This window comes from Capricornis sumatraensis, chromosome 7, assembly GCF_032405125.1.
Source record: "Capricornis sumatraensis isolate serow.1 chromosome 7, serow.2, whole genome shotgun sequence".
Lineage (NCBI taxonomy): Eukaryota > Metazoa > Chordata > Mammalia > Artiodactyla > Bovidae > Capricornis > Capricornis sumatraensis.
In genome coordinates this window covers 98,643,345-98,663,883 of record NC_091075.1, presented here as the reverse complement: position 1 = coordinate 98,663,883, position 20,539 = coordinate 98,643,345, and the positions used below count along the sequence as shown (strand labels likewise).

General features: G+C 40.5%; 1 protein-coding gene across 2 annotated transcripts in view; it reads left to right on the top strand.

Moving 5' to 3' along the window:
* The window catches only part of RASGEF1B (RasGEF domain family member 1B), a 38,529-nt gene extending 18,205 nt beyond the window's left edge, over positions 1–20,324 (top strand). For both annotated transcript variants that reach the window (XM_068975721.1, XM_068975722.1), the window contains 10 exons: positions 2,625–2,837; positions 3,341–3,415; positions 5,270–5,365; positions 5,473–5,575; positions 7,019–7,098; positions 7,245–7,340; positions 13,788–13,883; positions 14,252–14,375; positions 16,309–16,381; positions 18,947–20,324. In XM_068975721.1, the coding sequence (XP_068831822.1) occupies positions 2,625–2,837; positions 3,341–3,415; positions 5,270–5,365; positions 5,473–5,575; positions 7,019–7,098; positions 7,245–7,340; positions 13,788–13,883; positions 14,252–14,375; positions 16,309–16,381; positions 18,947–18,971 (981 nt within the window). In that variant the 3' untranslated portion in view covers positions 18,972–20,324. The remainder of the gene's footprint in view (positions 1–2,624; positions 2,838–3,340; positions 3,416–5,269; positions 5,366–5,472; positions 5,576–7,018; positions 7,099–7,244; positions 7,341–13,787; positions 13,884–14,251; positions 14,376–16,308; positions 16,382–18,946) is intronic.
* Positions 20,325–20,539: the final 215 nt, after the last annotated feature.

Sequence of the window (20,539 nt, the reverse complement as noted above, 5' to 3'; positions counted from 1 at the left end):
TGAACAGGTTTATTAGGACTTGGCTGCAAGGAACCCGAAATGAAACTGATGATTGAATTACATGACAAATGACTATTGTGGGTAGAATGCAATTTTCTCTTCCTTAAGGGGCTGGTCTTTATTCTATCTTTATTTGCCAGGTAATTACTGACACTGGCATTTGAAGTTATAAAAAAGATTAAGTACATATTTAGCAATCCATGATTCAGGAAGGAAGCAGGCTTAATGACACCAAGCTTTGGTTTCTCAAATGGAATCAAGTCGCAGTAACAAACTTTTCAAAGAGGTCACACACATACGTATCACACATACATATTCCTCTCTGTCTCTCTCTCTCACACACACACACCTGCGTGTGCACCTGCACACACACTCGTTCTTTGTTATTTGAATGGCTTTTCCCCTATACCCTGTTGCACGCATGTTCTCCTCATATTTTCCTGCTTTTTGCATGCCAGCTGAATCCTCCACTGTACACTCCTCTGCCTGTTCCCTAAAAAGCACTTTTTAAGTGTAGAATAAGAATCTTTCACCAGATATTTGCTATGTGTCAGAATCACCTGGGGAGCATTTATTATGATATTTGGAACCAAAGACCGCAGAATCCATTTGAAGTTGGTGGATTTTTATGTAACTTAAAAGATTATGAAAGTAGAAGAAGCAAGGGAAATAGGGATGAAGGATTTTTATTTTACTCTTCTTTACTTTCATTGAGGTACAGTTGACATATAACCTTGTATTAGTTTTAAGTGTACAACATAGTGACTCATGGCTTATGTACATGGCAAAATGATCACCACAGTAAGTCTAGTTAACATCTGTCACCTTTCATAGTTACACAATTTTTATCTTGTGATAACTTTTAAGATCTCTTAGCAACTTTCAAATATGCAATGCAGTATTATTAACTGAAGTCACCATCCTTCCTGGACATTACATCCCCATGACTTATTTTGTAACTGGAAATTTCTACCTTTGACCCCCTCTTACCCATTTTGCTCACCCCCCAGCGAAGGATTTAAAATAGCCCTCAATTTGGCCTGAAGTGCTTTGAATTCTGAAGAAAGAGGCATTTTCTTTGAGTGACAAGCATATTATCAAATAGATAGCATCTTCTAAACTGATAACTTTAGTGCTGTGTGGAAGATAGCTTCTTTGAGGGCTCAATTTTTTAAACACTTAGGTATTTCATTAGTGACTTTAGGGTGATCTGTGAATGTAGGAGGGAGGAAAAGGTCATCTAATGAACCAGTTTAAAGAACTCAGTGGAATATATACCAGACAAATAGAGAAGAAGAGAAGGAAGGTTATGTGGGCTTTTTTGCCTTGACTGTATGAGAATTGCTCATTACCTCCTATTTGTGATTTTCCTCCATTTAAGTATGAAAACATCTGTTCATTTAAAATTTTATAAGATGCTCTGGTAAACCAAATGACCACTGTCGAAAAAAAAAAGATGGTTCTTAGACTTGTAGGTAAGATGGCATTTAATTTTCAGGTAATTAATCTCAGAAAATGTTATTGTGGTACTTTTTGAAAAGGAGCTGATTAGTTAGTAAAGCATGGATATAAGGTTTTCATCTGGAAATTCACTGGGACTGTCCTCCTTTGGAGCTTTAACCTAAGGACCACACTAGCAATGAATTAGCCTGTAGGCCTTTCTCTGATACCAGCGTCACTATTTACTTAGATGGCTAAGTGTTTGGCAATTTTTGGCTGGAAAAGGAAGAATTAAAAGAACACCCCTAACTTACATCATGATAACTACCCCCTAGGGATTGATTGTGGAGTTATTTTTTGGACTTAATAACTATTTTAAAAGCCAAGAGGCTAACATTTATCTATAATATGTTGTGTTGCTTTTAATACTAATTTATCGTAGTGCTTGGCTGTAGCATGATGTAGTCACAAACCAGGCAGCAGCTGGTAGTAGCATTACGGGGAGAATTGCCATGTGAAGGAATTTGATTGTAAACATTAGCAGTGACTCATGAGTGCAACAGAAACAGACACGAGCCAAAGGGAGGTCAGATACCAAAAAGGAATATCCAATGCTTCTTTTGGTGGGAACTCATGTTATATGTGAAAGTCAGGAAGGTGGTTAGGGGCTGAGTAGGAAGTGATGGTGTATTTCTGTCAAATAGTTGTTTGTACTTAGACGAATGAGATTGGGAATGATAGAAGTAGAAAAATCAAGAAGGTGGGCCTAAAGAAAAAGAATTAGGAAAAGAATGCTCTGACTTGAGATCTGTGCATCTTCACCTCCCAGAAGAAAACCAATAGGTTCCTATTTCAGTCCAGAAAACATTAGTTGTATGTGGTTCCTATTATATGGAATTCCCTAAATAGCTCATCTAAAATATCATTGTAGTTGTTTCATGGCCCAACTTGAGTCGCACTCTTAAGAGCAACCCAAGGAAAGAACTAAATCTTGCAGGTCTGAAAAGACACCGTATGTATATGTGTCTTTTAAACTGTTAGAGCAAAGCTGACTGCCTCTAACTGCCCTCCACCAAGGTGGCTAGCCAGCATCAAAGTAAAAGCACCAAGTACAGAGTCTCTGAGTTTGTGGCATGGATGCACAGGCAGAGCGAGGTGGTCATCCTTTTCTTGTTTCCTGGCAGACGTATCGGAAGAATGTCCAGCAGATGATCCAGTGTCTGATCCGCAAGCTGGCCGCGCTCAGCCAGTACGAGGAAGTGCTGGCCAAAATCAGTTCCACATCGACGGATCGACTCACAGTTCTCAAGACCAAGCCACAGTCCATCCAAAGGGACATCATCACTGTCTGCAGTGACCCTTACACGTTGGCCCAGCAGCTGACTCACATAGAGCTGGTGAGGCCGTTGTCATCCTTGTCTTTATAACCCAGACTTGGTTTGCCATGGTAACCAGATAGCATGTTCATCGGCAGTGATGTCAAGGGAGAGGTGAACATAATCCAAATGGGAGCTAATATATGAAATAGTGGCAGCGTGTTTTGTTTAGATATTTGTGTATGCCTGTTTCTGATATTCTGAGAATTCACTTTAAAATAAATACTAAGCAAGAGCAAAGAGGTTATTGACCTTCCTCATGTTCCCCCTCTAATGAATTTTTCCATAGCTCGCTCAGCCTTTTACTTTCTAGTATATACATCGACCCAAGCAGAAAACTGTCTCTGCTCAGATCTTAAAGATAATGACAGTTTTGAAGGTTAAAGGCTCATTTGACAAGCTGCCTGTTGAAAATGAGGATAGTGGCAGAAATTAATAGACAGAATGGAAAGACCATTCCTTCTCCTTTTCTTCAATCCTGTTGAAGTTTGTGTTTCTTCAATACTGTTGGGTTTGTGTTTCAGGAGAGGCTCAATTACATTGGCCCAGAAGAATTTGTTCAAGCCTTTGTGCAGAAGGACCCTTTGGACAATGACAAGGTAATGGGGTCTACCCAGAGGTTAGCCCTGAAATTGGAAATGGAATTCTTTAGTCCATGATAGTGGGTATGAGAGACAGAAATTGGAACACTTTTGTTTTAGATTTTAAAGATCAGGAAGTTTTGTTTCTTTTTTTTTAATTCATGTGACTCTATTTATCGCAATATTTGTTTTATTGCGGTAGTCTGGAGCCAAACCCACAATATCTCTGAGGTATGCCTGCACTTTGTGCATGAGGCTTTTTCTTTTTTTTTGATCATCCTACACAGCATGTGGGATCTTAGTTCCTCAACCCAGGGATCAAACCCATGCCCCCTGCAGTGGAAGCACAGAGTCTTAATCTTGACTACTAGATCACCAGGAAAGTCCCTCAGAAAGATTTTTTTTCTTTCAGCCATGTCTGATTCATCGCACTTTTATTCTTGAGTCTGGTCTCCAAGTGCCATAACAGTATTCTTACCCTATCACCAACTGTTATCCTCTCTTTCTCCTTATTGGGAAATTTAATAAGCAAGTAGATGCAGGCATTTGTGATGATGAAGGTGGGAGATAAAGGAAAATGGTTTTAGCAGATTAAGTCAGAAAGAAAATACGAGAGGATGCTCTGCTCATGATTCAACAGTAGCAGGGGCGGTAAAGACAGGATGCATGTCCAGTGTGCCAAGGCCAGGTCTTTCCTGCTCTGCCTCTTGTTTTAAGGTGCATCCCTCATGGCAGGTTTATTGCCTGAGTACAGCCCATATGGGCAGAAACTGATGGTAGGCAAGGCTGTAAGGTCGGTGTACACACACATAAGAAACTTTTCCTCGTGTTACCTCCAGAAGTATTAGGCAAAGACTGTATCACCCACTAATGAAAGCTCCCCTTTTAGAGTAAGGGCAGCAGCTGTTTTCCGGCCTTAGAATAGTTTTGCTCAGTACAGGAAGTGAAGATCAGGTTTTGCAATAGAGGCTACTGGACTTTTTTGTTTGCCTCATTTGGAAGGAAGGAAAGAGGGGTGTAATTAACCTGTTTAAGCTTGGCCTTGAACCCTGAGATGAGCTTAACTTCTTTTTGCTTTTGAACAATATGTCACTCACTCTCCAAAAACCAGGATGGTGTAAACTTCCGCTTTATCTACCTTGGAAAATACTAGTTTCTTGCTACACAGTGTTCCAAAATTGTCTCCTAGTCTTAGGAGAAAATTTTCTAGACTTCTATACTCTCAGCTTCTCCATGCTCTGTGAACAGCAGTAGGTAGTCACACCCGTATTAATTGGTCAAGATTGTTTTAGAATGCAGCTGAGACATATATATATATATATTTTGGAATGGTACTTTTGAGAACTGTTCTCACCCAGAGTAATTTAGTCTCCTGGGAGTGAAGGCACTGTCATGAATGCAGCAGAATAGGTTTCTAGATCTTTGGGTTTTCACAGGACTATACTGAGACTGATATTTCTATTGAGAGCCATGGGCTTCCCAGGTGCCACTAGTGGTAAAGAACCTGCCTGCCAATGCAGGAGACCTAAGACACGCATGTTCGATCCCTGGGTCAGGAAGATCCCCTGGAGAAGGGCCTGGAAACCCCCTCCAGTATTCTTGCCTGGGAAATCCCATGGACAGAGGAGCCTGGCGGGCTACAGTCCATGGGGTCACAAAGAGTCAGACACGACTGAAGTGACATAGCACACACTCGCAGGAGAGTCGAGACTATTAGTGGCTTGTTCTCTTTTTCCCCTCCCTGCTGCCCCCCCATCCTCAAAAGTCTTCCTAATTCATAAACTGAGAATAAAGGCCCATATCTGACAAAAACAAGAGCCTCATACACCCATTTTTCCTCCAACTCATCTGCTCATTTTACTTTCTCGATAGAGTTGCTACAGTGAACGGAAGAAAACACGGAACTTGGAAGCCTACGTGGAATGGTTTAACCGCCTCAGCTACTTGGTTGCTACAGAAATCTGCATGGTGAGAAAATGAATTTTCCTCCCAGCCCTCTATCTTACTTTTTCATATTTCCTTTATAGTTGTTGGGCCTACATGTTGGACAACTGCTCTCTTCTCGTTCTGTACAGCCTGTGAAGAAGAAGCATCGAGCAAGGATGATTGAGTATTTCATTGACGTGGCTCGGGAGTGTTTTAACATTGGCAACTTCAATTCCTTGATGGCAATAATCTGTGAGTGTTTTCTGAGAGATACGTGTCCTTTGTTTATATAGGTTATGTGAAATGGACCCACTAAGAATTAGCAAATAGTACAGTTTTGTTCATGAAAACTGTACTTATTAATCCAGACTTGTTTCAGAATGACCAGAAAGCTTTAAATATACAAACTGATACAAATATGTTTAATCTTTTATAAGTATATAAGAATTCATGGAATATGTTTAGTTAATCTTCATCTGAATATTTATCTATAAAATATATTTGCCTAAATTAAGGATTTGAGAAAGCATTTGAGCAGCTTGTGTATCGAGCATTATAGAAACATATGATCTGAAAGTAAATCAAATGATTCCACTGGTAAGACAAGAGGTTGGCCTGAGAAACTGGAACATTTTCTGACTACCCTTGATCCTAGTACTTGTCATCTGCTGACCTCATTAGCCTCACAAGGATTTTTAATGCCAGCAACTATTCATTCAATAAACATAGGGCATGGGGGTAACACTGTGTCTTGTTTTTTTTCCAGTTTATACCTGTTTTCTTGCTACGATTATTGATAATGACTGTTTCATTTTAAAATATCCTGATTTATATGATAAACGATATGGCTACCTTACACATTATAAGTACTCGGTAAATATGTGAATATTTACCTGCCTCTTTAGAATCAGGGTCAGTTTGAAGCCAGAGAATCTACTGAATTTAATTCAATAATTTTAATTTTAATAACCCCCCCTCATGAATCCATTTTTCCCTTAAAAAATCTTTTTTTGACCCCTTGTCTCCCCCATAAAAATAACTAGTAAATCTTCAGCTTATTATCTGGCTTACTGCACAAAAATAGTGAGCAGAAAGGTCATCTAAATCAGGGATTTGAAAGGCCCACAGTCTAGGTAATAGAAGATTACCTAATTTCCCTCTTGTACTGTTAAGAAAATGTCAGGGCAATTTATATCACAGGAGAAAGTATTTGTAATACATCTAGCCGAACACTTGTATTCAAACTCTGTAAAAGACCCTATAGAGCAACACTATGTCGACAAATAATCCAGTGAAAACAAGGGCAAAATACCTGAACAATTCATAAAAGAAGATACACTGATGGACAGACAGTATATGAAAAGAAGCTCTACATCATTAGTCATCAGAGAAATACAAATTTAAATTAGAATCACAGTGAAATACACTTCACACACTGGAGTGACTGAAATTAAGAAATCTGATTGAACCAAATATTGTGAAGATTATGGACCAAGTAGAATTCTCAGACCTGGGTGGGGTTGTGAAATGGGACCACTACTTTGGAAAATCGTTTGGCAAGTTTTTTTTTTTTTTTTTTAAATCTAACTTCCTTTTACTTAATAATGAACACTTTTTTCAGAATGTACCTTAGAATGACTTCTCTGATTTCTCTGTTTCCACTTTCTTTTTCTCGCCTTCCATTGTAATCGGAAGCTGGCATGAACATGAGCCCCGTCTCTCGACTGAAAAAAACTTGGGCCAAAGTGAAGACTGCCAAGTTCGATGTTCTTGAGGTATGTGAAGTGGAGCTCTTGCTGTTAAGTAACATTTTGTCCCAGAGTTATTTGGGCTTTTTGAATCCAGCATTTAGAGTGTGATCTCATAAACTTTCTGCAGGTGAGAAGTGTGTAGTTCATATTCTCCTCTCTTTTGCCTACAGCATCAAATGGACCCTTCAAGCAATTTCTATAATTATCGAACAGCTCTTCGTGGGGCAGCGCAAAGGTCTTTGACTGCTCATAGCAGCAGAGAGAAGGTATGTGTTTAAACAAGTTTTATTCATGGCCTAGTTGCCACATGTGGCACTGAAATGCACTGTGTGTGCATGCGTGCTAAGTCATTTCAGTTGTGTCTGACTCTCTGGGAACTTATGGACTGTAGCCTACCACACTCCTCTCCATGGGGATTCTCCAGGCAAGAATATTGGAGTGGGTTGCCATCCCCTCCTCCAAGGGATCTTTTCCACCCAGAGACTGAACCCATGTCTCCTGCAACTCCTGCCTTACAGGCAGATTCTTTACCACTGAGCTTCCGGAGAAGCCCTGAAATGCACTGTACTCAGCTGCTTTTGCCTGTTTAGATCTAAGAAAGAAAGTTCATATGCTGTGGACATGTTTCTCACTTGCCACATAGGGAAGGGGGGATGCTAAAGAAGGAGGAAAGGCGAAGGCAACTTGGTAGCAAGCTTTGAAAATGTTATTATTGCATTATTTAAATGATTATTTTGTAATGTGTCATAGTTGTGTTTCAAGCAATAAATTAAGTCCTATGTTAAGATGACTAATGGCATTAGAGAGTAATTTGATTTAATGGAATACAGACATTTAAGCTCTGCACAAGGTAGCTGACTTAATGTAATCTTTTAAAGAATTAGCTTACCTCCCATGGTTAAGTCATTTATTTTCAGAAAGTAGGTTAGTTGCTGTAGCATTAGGCCTGCTGTTACTAATTGGGTATGTGGGTGGCGGGAAAAGTGCCAGGATGATGTCTGAGAAATGAATGGTCTTCACTCTACCTGCCCTGCCCTTAAAAAGTTTCACACTGTCCTGGATCAGCCATGCTTCTGACTTGGAAGGGCCTTTACCCACATTTCATACTTGGGAAGAAGTCATTTTGACATTAGGAGATCATGTTATTTGAGAAGTAAATACTTGGTTACAGTAAATGGGCTGATGAAGGTTACTTGGTGAAAACAATTTTCTGCTTAGGTTCTACCCCATCTTTTAACTTGAACTATATGCTCCAACAAATCAAAGAAAATGAGGATACAAAATTTTAGGCCCTCTTGGTCACTCACCCTCAAAAGCTTCAGCTTCCGTGATCTAAAATGAAAACAAATGCAAAAAAAAAAAAAAAACCCCATCTTTTAAGCACGCTAAATTGCTTCTCACCAAAATCTAAAATGTTGGTTCTGATCATGTTTGAGAGCTATTGTAAATACATTAATTTTTCAAATAAAGAAGCAAGGTTGGAGTGGGGGTGAAGCAGAGATGACTATCTTACTTAAGCCCAAGGGAGTATATAAGCTTTAATTTTTATTATTATTATTTTATAATGTTTATTTGGCTGCTCCAGGTCTTAGTTGTGGCCTGTGGTATCTAGTTCCCTGCCCAAGGATTAAACCCAGGTCCCCTGCACTGGGAGTGTGGAGTCTCAACCACTGGACCTCCAGAGAAGTCCCTGTATGAGTCTTTAAGTACTACTTTTCCAAATCTCAGTACTTCCATGACTAGACTGAGAAAAATCTAATCAGAAGCTTTGTAAGCTTCAGAAAACGAGCACACTTGTGGGAGGATACCAGCACCCAGAATGTGCAAGGCCTTCTCTGCAGAACCTCTGTGAGTTAGAGGGGTCTCTGTCCTAGGGAGGAAGCGGCTGTAGAAGCATCTCTCTTAATCAGGAACTGTGTGCACATAGGCATGCCTACTCAGTCGCTCGGTCGTGTCCAACTCACTGCGACCCCATGGACTGTAGCCCACCAGGCTCCGCTGTCCATGGGATTTTTTCAGGCAAGAATACTAGAGTGGGTTGTCGGTTCCTCCTCCAGGGGTTCTTCCCAACCCAGGGATTGAACCCGAGTCTCCTGTGTCTCCTGCATTGGAGGGCATGTTCTTTACCACTAAGTCTGAAGCTGCAGCACTGGCCAACCCCCCCAACCAAGGTCTCAGTGAATGTTTTACTTGTGGGACTCTGATAGCTTTTTCCAGAAAAACAGTATTTACCCTTTCTGTCATTGAATAAATTCTGTCGACTTTAATTTCATTTTTTTCTTAAACCAGTTCTGTCTGAGCATATGGATTGTATTCTGCAGTTCATAAAACAAATGTTATCACCACCAATTTTTAAAAAATATGACGTTTCTAGTTTACAGTTCTCCTCCAAGTCTATGAATGAAAGCATTTGGGGGCATAAGAGCCAACTTTGATTCAAGAGAATTTAAATCTTTTTTTCTTTTTTTGAAGTGAGGGTAAACTCTTTACCTCTGAGTTATTGCCTATTTTAAAGTCTTCCTGGAAACATGACTACAGTAATACAATCTTTGACATTCTTTGAATTATGTTTATGTGGCCAATGTGGTTTCTCTCTAGGAGCCACATCATAGAACAGATTAAATCTATCTGTCACATGGGGGCCGTTAAATGATCCTTAAATAGCTGTTTTTCCTCTGAGTCCTTGTGTCTCCTGGTTTTTTAACCACTCCTCATGTGAGTGTATGCTTCTAAATACTTTCACCATCCCATTTCTGATCGTGGGAACTTATTCCTCCTCATCACCATTCATTTCTAGGTGTGGAACTGATAACTCCTTTAAGGTATAGCTGCCAAGTTTCTGAATTTAGAATATTGTGAAAGGGAATTAGGAAACATTACTACTTGAGAAGTTTTCCCACTAAAGCCTTCATTGAAAGACTTCTCAGAAACCAACTTTTGTTCCTGTTAGTAGCCTATATGTCTACCTTAGCTCTGGAAACCCAAAGTCCTTATAGTCTCCTAATTTTTACTGTGGTGGATTTGCGTAGGGGCTGCTGATCTGAAGGGAACCACTGATGAGGAAATGAGAAGGTGAAGGAGCTTGTGAGACTGCTCTGTCTAGCATATGAGCGTCAGGAATAGAGCAGGAATAACAGGGGAGATTATTTCTGTTTCTGCATCTTGGAAAAGTAGTTCTGACAATCAATAGTGGATCAGTCCAGCAATTCCACTTTTGGGTATTTATCCAACTATATCAAAAATACCATATAATTCGGAAAGATATATGTATCCCATGTTCATTGCAGCATTATTTACAAAGCCAAGATGTGAAAACAATCTTGTCCACTGATGGATGAAGAAATTGTAATTTATGTAAATATGTATGTATATGTATATATACATATATACACACATATATATACATATGCAATTTATTCATTATATATGTAATGGAATATTATTCAGCTATTAAAATGAATGAGGTCTTGCCATTTGTGGTAATATGGGTAAAACTGGGAGATATTAAGTGAAATAAATCAGATTGAGAAAGACAAGTACTGTATGATCTCTCTTATATGTGAGATCTAAATGTATATATATGTATATATATATATATTTTGTTTTCATTTTAAGGCAAGCTTATAGATACAGAGAACAGATGGATGGTTGCCAGAGACATGAGGTAGGGAATGGGGGAAGGAAGTGAATTGTTCTTCAGTTTTTTTCTGGTTTAAGTAAATTTTATTTTTTAAAAAAGACTGGATTGTATGGCACACACCATGAATGCAAAGCTCACATATGTTATAGCCTCTGCCACCCAGCTCGAGGCACGTGACAAGAACTTCTGAAGAGTTTAAATATCCTTATAAGACAGTGAGTGATCAGTACCATATGTAGGTCCACCTTAATTATAATTCAGTCCTCATTTTCCTGATGATGATCCATCAGGAGTATTTGTCCTCTTGTATGGGGCCCATGGGTTTGGGGGGGATGCTTAATTGAGGTCAAGTTTTGTATTATTTAATTTAATCCTTGCTACAACCCAATGAGGCACTGTTTCCATTTTAAAGTGAAGAAACTAGGCTTTCTTAGTATGTTAGCCTTATACCTGGGGTTGGCCATCTTTTTCTCTTAGGGACCAGATCATAAATATTTTAGGCTTTGTAAATTGCAGTTTCTGTTGCAACTACTGAGCTCAGACATAGTGGCACAAAAGCAGACACAGGTGATGTGCAGGTGAGTGGATGAACGTGACTGTTTCACACGAAAGCTGTCTGGACACTGGAATTTTAACTTCATGCTCATGAAATATTATTCTTTTGCTATTTTCCCAGCCATTTAAAAATGTAAAATGCATGACCTCTAGGCCATTCCAAAACAGGTGATGAGATGGGCTGGCCTGTGGGCCTCAGTTGGCAGACTCATGGCTTATGTGGCTGGTCAAGTGTGGAGCCAGATTTGAAACTGGCAGAGGCAGAGCCTCTCAGTTCAGGCATTTGAAACTGGCAGAGGCAAAGCCCAACACCTTGCAGGCACAGGTGGTCTTGCAAAGAAGTGAGGTGCAGGTGTACTTTTATCCTTGTTGTGACGGCTGTTTAGTTCTAAAATAATAGAAAAAATAGCCAGTTTTAGATAGATACAGAGATAGATACAGATGGCTTCATATGAAGGCACCTTTACGAATTCAGTTTAGAGACTTCCAGACAATAGCAGATAATTCAGGGTTTCCATGCTGGTCCAGTGGTTAAGAATCCGCCTTGCAGTGCAAGGACGCCAGTTTGATCCCTGGCGTCCCACATGCCTCAGGTCCAGCTGAGCCCGTGAGCCACAACTACTAAAGCCTGCTCACCTAGAGTCCATGATCCGCAACAAGAGAAGCCACTGCCACGAGAAGCCCAGACACCACAACTAGAGAGTAGCCCCTGCTCACTGCATCTGGAGAAAACCCGAGCAGCCGCAAGACCGAGTGCAGCCGAAAGAGCAAAGTAAAGAAGGAAATTTAAAAACGTGTTTTTTTAAAGTACATTCAAAAGTGCTGTCAAGAAATCAGCAAAACAAAAAAATAATCAAAGCCTATCTTTTTAAAATGACTTTAGGGGAAAATCTGAATTTCTCTCTAGAAGTGAAAATGTATGCTAATATTTTTGTGTATAAGCCAAAACATATGTTTTCCAGACCTCCCCTTCATCTAGTATAGATGTACCACGTGAGTCATAAGCTTAGGGAAACTTCAAAAACCTGCTCTTGGGTAAACAGCATAGGCCCACCCACGGGTGTTTGCAGCATCGTTTGCACTGTTGCAAATGTAGAATCTTCAAAAGCATGTTAGCATTTGAGAGAAAGTAGAAGTTACAAAGGGGAAGAACAGAGAGTCTTATTCTTTGTTCCTTCTGGATTTAGCAGGAATTAGGATACTGTCTCAGAGATTATAATTTTAGGTTAATTCGTTAAATACCACTCTATCAGACCAAAGATGTAAGGCAGGAAAGGCTTACTAAAGAAGGCTCATTGTTTTTTAAACAACTGTTAATTTGCACATTCATATTCCCCCCTCACCTGGGCCTCCCTCACAACACATTGTGCAAGGTATTATACTGCTTTGGTGCTTTCCCAAGAGAGCAGGTATTTACTTGTTCTGACATACACGGCCAGATTTGCTCAATAGGAAGTTTGTAGCAACTATTAGTGAAAACTCCCCATTCTCATGTTATCTTGAGCTGTGTCTACAAGAGAAGGGGCTTCCCAGGTGACTCAGTGTTAAAGAGTCACCTGTCAGTGCAGGTGACTCAGGAGACGCAGGTTCGATCCCTGCGTCGGGAAGATCCCCTGAAGGAGGAAATGGCAACCCACTCCAGTATTCTTGCCTGGAAAATTCCATGGACAGAGGAGCCTGGCAGGTTACAGTCCATGGGATCGCAAAGAGTCAGACAGACTGAATGACTGAGCATATATACAGTTCTTCAAGGAAAAAGAAAATGTTCCTCTAAAAAGAAAAATCATCTAAAAGGTAGATGCATAAATGATAGAAGTACAGATCCTCACAGGCAGATGGGTCACATATTTTAAAATCTTAGTACCTGTAGGACTTTCCTGGTGGTCCAGTGGCTGACACTCTGTGCTTCCAATGCAAGGGGCCCAGGTTCAAGCCCTGGTCAGGGAACTAGATCCTGTAGGCTGCAACTAAAAGATTCTGAATGCTGCAACTAAGACCCAGCACAGCCAAATAAATAAACATTTAAAAAAAAAAAAAATCTTTGTACCTGCAGTGACAGGTATTCTATTAATATTTGGTTCTAACTGAATGAAAAGTAAGTCTTTTAGATCTTGTCCCTTTGATTATAATGAGAACTTTCAGATTTTACTCTATGCTATTATATTGAGAAAAATAAGGAAAACGACCTGAATCCATCCATCTCCCATTGCCACTCATCTTTGCTTCGTTTTGGCTATTAACAGCATTTGCATGTTCAGAAAAATTATGTAAGGAAGAAAATGGCTGTCATGGGAGGTCAAAACACTGCGCCCATCCTAATCAATGGTAGCCAACTATGGGAGATGGTGAGGGACAGGGAGGCCTGGCATGCTGCAGTCCATGGGGTTGCAAAGAGTTAGACATGACTGAGCAACTGAACAGCAACTATGTAATCCCTTCATTAATGTCCTGTATTGTTTGATGAGAGACTAAATGTTTATTTGCCCAGAACAAACCAGAATCTTTCTGTTTTCTCTAGATTGTGATACCATTCTTCAGTCTGTTAATCAAAGATATTTATTTCCTCAATGAGGGCTGTGCCAACCGCCTTCCCAACGGCCATGTCAACTTTGAGGTAAGGGTAGGCTGCAAAAACCTGAGCACAGAGGACCAGCCTCTCCACCCAGTGCAGAGAGGCCAGGCCATCTGAGTTTGATTCTGAAGTTCTCAAACCAAGTTTTCTCTTTCCTTGCTAATCTGTGAGAAGATAACAGTGCTAAGTAGAATAAATTAGCTACACCATTATTATTCTTATCCAGAGATATTTGAGTAACTTTTCACTACTACCTAAAAATACCAATCGCTGATTTTTCTTAAGTTAAGAAAATGATGTAGTTCAGAAGATTAGAAGCCAGAAGAGAACATTAACTGGAGTGGTTTCATCCAAGCTCATGATTTTTGACAACTGCCTTTCAATTCAACTTTCATTTGATTCTTTTGTAGAAATTTTGGGAACTGGCCAAACAAGTGAGTGAATTCATGACGTGGAAACAAGTAGAGTGTCCATTTGAGAGGGACCGGAAGATCTTACAGTATCTGCTCACAGTACCAGTCTTCAGTGAAGATGGTGGGTAGCCTATTAAGCTGTGGCTGCTGCCAGGATCTGTAGACCCTACGATCAGGAAATCAATGTATTAAGTGCTTGGTGTCTGGTTCCTTATGTAGTATGAAACCTGTCTTCTGACCTGCTCCATCTTCAGTTTTCCATTGCACAAAAAACTGTGTGATTTATCCCTAAAATATTTGAGTCAGGCACTCACTCACTATTCAGGCACAAATAGTACATTTTTGTGTTTAAACAAAATTTTTATAATATTAGATCTGCAGAGCTTTGGGGCACAAATGGAAAGTTACAGAGGGATTTTTTTCCCCTTGTTCAGGCTTGCTTTAATGGAGAAAAAAGGTGTTTCATGACATGTTGATATTCAAGATAAACTTGAAAAACGAAGCAGTTGCTACCCGCTGCTATTTGTGAAAAATAAACCATGGAAAGTCTTAACCTGTTAAAACATTAGGGACTTTGAGGCAGAAACTGCAGTTGGGTACCCAAAAAACGGACTGGATATTTAAAGTTTGTAAAAGACTTGGGGATTGATTATATTACTCTATTATAGCCTGCTGCTAAGTCACTTCAGTCGTGTCCGACTCTATGTAACCCCTTAGACAGCAGCCCACCAGGCTCCCCTGTCCCTGGGATTCTCCAGGCAAGAACACTGGAGTGGGTTGCCATTTCCTTCCCCACTATTATAGCCTAACATTATATAAATCAATTGCACTATTAACTGTTTATCATGGTAGATTGATAGTGTTTATGATAATGACTAAAGAACATTTTGAATTAATAAGATCTATTCCAGAGGGGGCTTGATTGTTACTAACCTCTGAAGACAGGATTAATACCAAGCTTTTAATGCTTTAGAAATCTTTTTGACTTAAAATTAAAGTGAAAACATTAGAAGAGTGAAAAATTGACCTAAAAACCCTAACTTTTTACCTGCTAAAAGGTCTTTTTAAAAGCTAACAGGGGTCCAGGAGTCTTTTTAAAAGCCCTGGTGGTCCAGTGGCTAAGACTCTGCACTCCCAGTACAGAGGGCCTGGGTGCGATCCCTGGTCAGGGAACTGGATCTCATGTGCCACAGTGAAGATTGAAGATCCCATGTGCCACAGCTAAGACCCGGCACAGCCAAATAAATAAATCAATCCAACAGAAAAGGCTCCCCATCCCAGTCCTCCTTTTTGTAAAGAGTATAAATGTGAGTGTATATTCCAGTCCTGTGGCTTGCCTTTATAAGCTTTTTTTTGCCTCAAAAATTGTCTTAGTTATGGGCTTCCCTGGCGGCTCAGTGGTAAAGAATCTGCCTGCCAATGCAGGAGATAGAGAGTCCAGTCCCTGGTCTTTGAAGATCCCATGCTGTGGAGCAGCTAAGCCCATGTTCCACAACTATCGAGACTGTGCTCTAGAGCCCGGGAACCGCAACTACTGAGCCCACGTGCTGCCGCTCCTGAAGCCTGAGCATCCTAGAGCTCATGCTCTGCAACAAGAGAAGCCACCACAATCAAAAGCCCTCTCACTGCAACAGAGAGTTGCCCCTGCTCACTGCAGCTAGAGAAAAAGCCCACCCAGGCCAGCCAAAAATAAATTAAAAAAAAAAAACATAGATATATAAAAAAGCTTTTTAAAAAATAGAACCTGGGAGATATGCTGGGGCGTGTCAGACTTGCATGTCTTTCACAAGTATCCCTTTAAAAAACAATAATAATAAACTGTCTTACTTAACCAGCTGCTTCTTTGGTCTAGAGGCCCCTGGCATTTGGTTGAGAGGGTCCAGAAGGGGCAAAATGGTGTTTTGTGTTTCTAAAGCTTCCCAATTGTAATTCGATGTTTTAAAGAGTGTGCTTTGCTGTAGGGTTTGGCTGAGGTTGAATGGGGGATGAGTGGAGGCGGGTAGTGTATCAGAAGGCTTCGGCATTCATGCATTCTTCCTTTTGGTTGATTGTAGCTCTCTACTTGGCTTCCTATGAAAGTGAAGGACCTGAAAACCATATCGAGAAAGACAGATGGAAGTCCTTAAGGTGAGTCTTGTTGCTTCTCATTGCTGTGCAAATCTAAACATGTTGGCCTTAAGTGAAAAAAGCCACGTGCTTGCTGGAAGAAGTCCCTGCCTGTGTGTTGCAAGCCCTCTCTGTAGCTTATCTCTTGATTACTAAATCTTTGTGGCTTGAAATCTTCATTGCCATCCTTCAGTTTTATTGCTTTTTTTTTTTTTTTCAATACTGGCAGATATACAGCGACTCTGTGCTGCTTTTCTCTCCCAGTATTTTATGGGATGAGGAACTGAAATTTCCCCATGGTGTGTTACAAAGGCCTCTGACACATTTTCTTCGTCTAAAAGATAAGAATTGTTCTAACACTAAAATTTTATTTGACCTGAGATAAAAAAGACCAGTTGGTTTAGTAAATCTGAGAGTGTCACTTATTGCCTAGATCTTGGTCCCCTCTTTGGTTTGGGAGAGAGTTAGGACTTGAAACATAATCCACAATCTTTTCAAATTTAAACATTTTGTTATTCTATTAATATTTTTGAACAAAACTAGGATAGATAAGTTTGTCTTTTAACCACTTGAGATGCTTTAATGGGCGAAAGTAGCCCAGGATATAGAATTACTATAACCCAAATTACTGTTTGTGTATTTTTACTGAGAGACTCTCGGAGTGTGTGCCTTTTGGTACAAGGTTAACAGGCCCATTTTCTCTTCTTTCCAGAGTCATTTGGGAGCCTTCGTTAAACTCCATCAGGGCGAGGTTTTGTGAAGCAGGGTATCTAAGATATATTTGCTTTTGTGTGATTTTGTTTCAAAGGAAAATTTAGGCCTTCTTTGAACCTTTTATAGAGGAGAGAGAAGGTACAGAGGCGTTGGAATTATTATCGTTAGAACAAATCATGGTGATAGGCAAAGGACGGAGCTGTTTCTTCTTTACTCTTCTGCTCTGTGAGCCCTGAGGGTGAGCACTAGCTCCTCCCTCCTGTCTGCCACAGCTCTGGACATGCTCCTGTGCTGTTGAGCAATGACACTGAGGGTAATGCAGGAGTTGGGCAAGGCAGAGCACCCCCAAGGAAGATAAAAAAGAAGTATGCGATGGTTCTTTGCAAAACCACACATGCTAAGTGGATACTAAGGCTCATTAAAAGCAGAGACATCACTTTGCCAACAAAGGTCCGTATAGTCAAAGCTCTGGTTTTTCCAGTAGTCATGTATGGATGTGAGAGCTGGGCCATAAAGAAGGCTGAAGAATTGATGCTTTTGAATTGTGGTGCTGGAGAAGACTCTTGAGAGTCCCTTGGACAGCAAGGAGATCCAACCAGTCCATCCTAAAGGAAACCAGTCCTGAATATTCATTGGAAGGACTGATGCTGAAACTGAAGCACCAGTACTTTGTCCACCTGATGTGAAGAGCTGACTCATTGGAAAAGACCCTGATGCTGGGAAGGATTGAGGGCAGGGAGGAGAAGGGGATGACAGAGAATGAGATAGTTGGATAGCATCACTCAACAGGCATGAGTTTGAGCAAACTCCAGGAGATAAGGGAGGACAGGGGAGCCTAACACACTGCGGTCCATGGGGTCTTAAAGGGTTGGACACTATTTAGCAACTGAACATCAACAACAGATTCTCAAATGATGTACCTACCTGGACTCGCAGTTCTCCCAGAAAATCTGAAAGACTTCAGTGCTTAATATTTTTCTGTCCTTTTTTTAAAAATTATTTTAAAGTTATTTTTTATTATAGTTGATTGACAGTATTGTGTTAGTTTCTGGTGTATAGCAAAGCGATTTGATTTTATATATGTGTACACACACATACGTACATATATATATATATATAGATACTTTTTCAGATTTTTAGTAGGTTGTTACAAAATATGAAGTATAGGTCTTTGTTGTTTATTTTATATATATAGTAGTGTGTATATGTTGGCTTCCCCCATGACTCAGAGGTAAAGAATCTGCCTGCAGGGCAGGAGATGCGAGTTCGATCCCTGGGTCAGGAAGACGTCCTAGAGGAGGAAATGGCAACCCACTCCAGTATTCTTGCCTGGAGAATCCCATGGACAGAGGAGCCTGATGAGCTACAGTCCAGAGGGTCACAGAGTCAGACATTACTGAGGTGACTTAGCACATACATATCTCAGTAAAGCTGGAAAAAAAATCAGAATTTAATTATTAATATAGAATTTCTAACTTACCCTATATACTTTTATTACTTTAGAGATGTGGAGAAATTCCCAAACTTGAGTAAAGCAAATCCCAGTGGATGAGCGACTTAGCACGCATGGACAGTGTGTATATGTTACTCTAAAATGTCTAGTTTATCCCTCCCCCCGCTTTCCCCTTTGGTAATCCTGCTTTGTTTTCTGTGTCTGTGAGTCTGTTTCTGTTTTGTCCATCAGTTCGTTTGCGTCATTCTCTTAGATTCCTCATACGAGTAATATCACATGATATTTGTCTGACTTACTGTAAACTATTTAAAATCGAGCTTCAACCATGGGAAAGACAAAACTAGTGTTAGGTGAGGATTCTCACCCTCCTTCAGATCATCTGCCGCCTTCCTTCTGATCGTGTCTTCTTCACTCCTCAGATCCAGCCTCCTGGGCAGAGTTTAACACACGGGCTGCTGGTTGCTGCTGTCACCGCCGCCGCCGCCGCTTCACATAGATCATCGAGGGGCTGGCCTTTGTGTTCGGGAATCTTGTGCTACCAAAAAATCATGAAGTCCCTGCAAACACGCTCCCTCAAGAGCAGATGGGGACCTTGCTCCCTGCAGCTGACAGATTGACTCAGATTCTGTGAGACTGAAATGTTCACTGAGGACACTTGAGAAAGAATCCTCTGAGGGTCCCAGCTCTGCAATGATTCATCTCCTGGAATTTCCATGTGAATCACAGCTCTGCACCTGGATGGAGTTTTCTTTTGTGTGTGTATGTGTATGTTTTTTTTTTTTTTTAATTTGGTTCAACATTTGCTGCTAATGGGACTTGCCCAGCTGAGGGCTGGCTCTTAGGAAGCCCATGATTCTTTGTTAACTTACAAGAAAAAGGGAGAGAAGGGAGGGGAAGCAAGCCTTCCTTTTAGATCCCAAACTGCAGCTCAGTGGCGTTGCCCCAGAGGGATCAAGCTGGCTGGAAGCCATCCTCGGACTTGGTTTCCCTGAGCTCGGGCTGTGTTGTGAATTCCCCTCTTCCCTTTTCCTGCAAGGTTTTGAGTTGGCTGCTGGTTAGCAAACTCCTTTTTACCCATATAAGTTATTTAATATAATAATGAAGCTCAACACTGTGGTAGGAAAATAGCCACTAGGAAAAAAAAAAGGCAGAGTTTGTCATTGGACTGCGTAACTTTCTAGGACTGTCTGTTTTCTTTGCCCTTCTGAGCTGTTTACAACTGACCACTGTGTTCTACAGATGTATTTTTTAGTAGTTTTTTTTTGTTACTTAGTTTTCCATGACGTGTATTATTTTTTCCTCTTGTAAATTTAAATTATCTGACTGTAAGAGTCTTGGGGGAAAAAAACCCCATGGTCTAATTACAATTTAATTTTTTAACAGTCTGTTATTTTTCATTACCTTTTGGAATCTGTTGGCAACTGAACATGTGAACAGAAAACAAATTGGTAAAGTTCCCCCCCGCCCCCTACCCACTAGAGCAGTGAACAAAACAAATGAGAAACATCTTGCTGTTAACTCAAGAGGTCAATCTAATTGTGAAATAGTTCACCTTGTTAAACATCTAAACAAATCTGTAGTTGCTCTGCAAACAGCCATTATATTTATTTACTCTAGGAGAATCTGTAGAGTAGTAAACTGTGCTAATGAAAAAAACAAGACATCATGTTCAAAACAGAGATGTATTTGAAAACTTAATGACATGGTTTCAAAACACAGAGCATGTCTGTATTCTGCACGCCATCTCAGCAGACCGAAAATGTCTCTAAGCTGTCCCTTTACAACCATCAATATATCTGACACTCTGCGGCCTGGAGTTGTGATGCCTTTCTTTTCTTTCATGGATGGAATTGCTGGGGAGGTGGGGGCGGTGGGGGACTGGAGTCTCAGTCATTTGACTCAAGTGACTGGCTGGAAGTGTGTCTTGTCCTTGGAGAAGTGGCCTTTAGAAGTATGTGTGTGGCTCCTGACTTTCTTGAACCCAGTCTCGAGAACTGGAAAGTGGTAGTTGC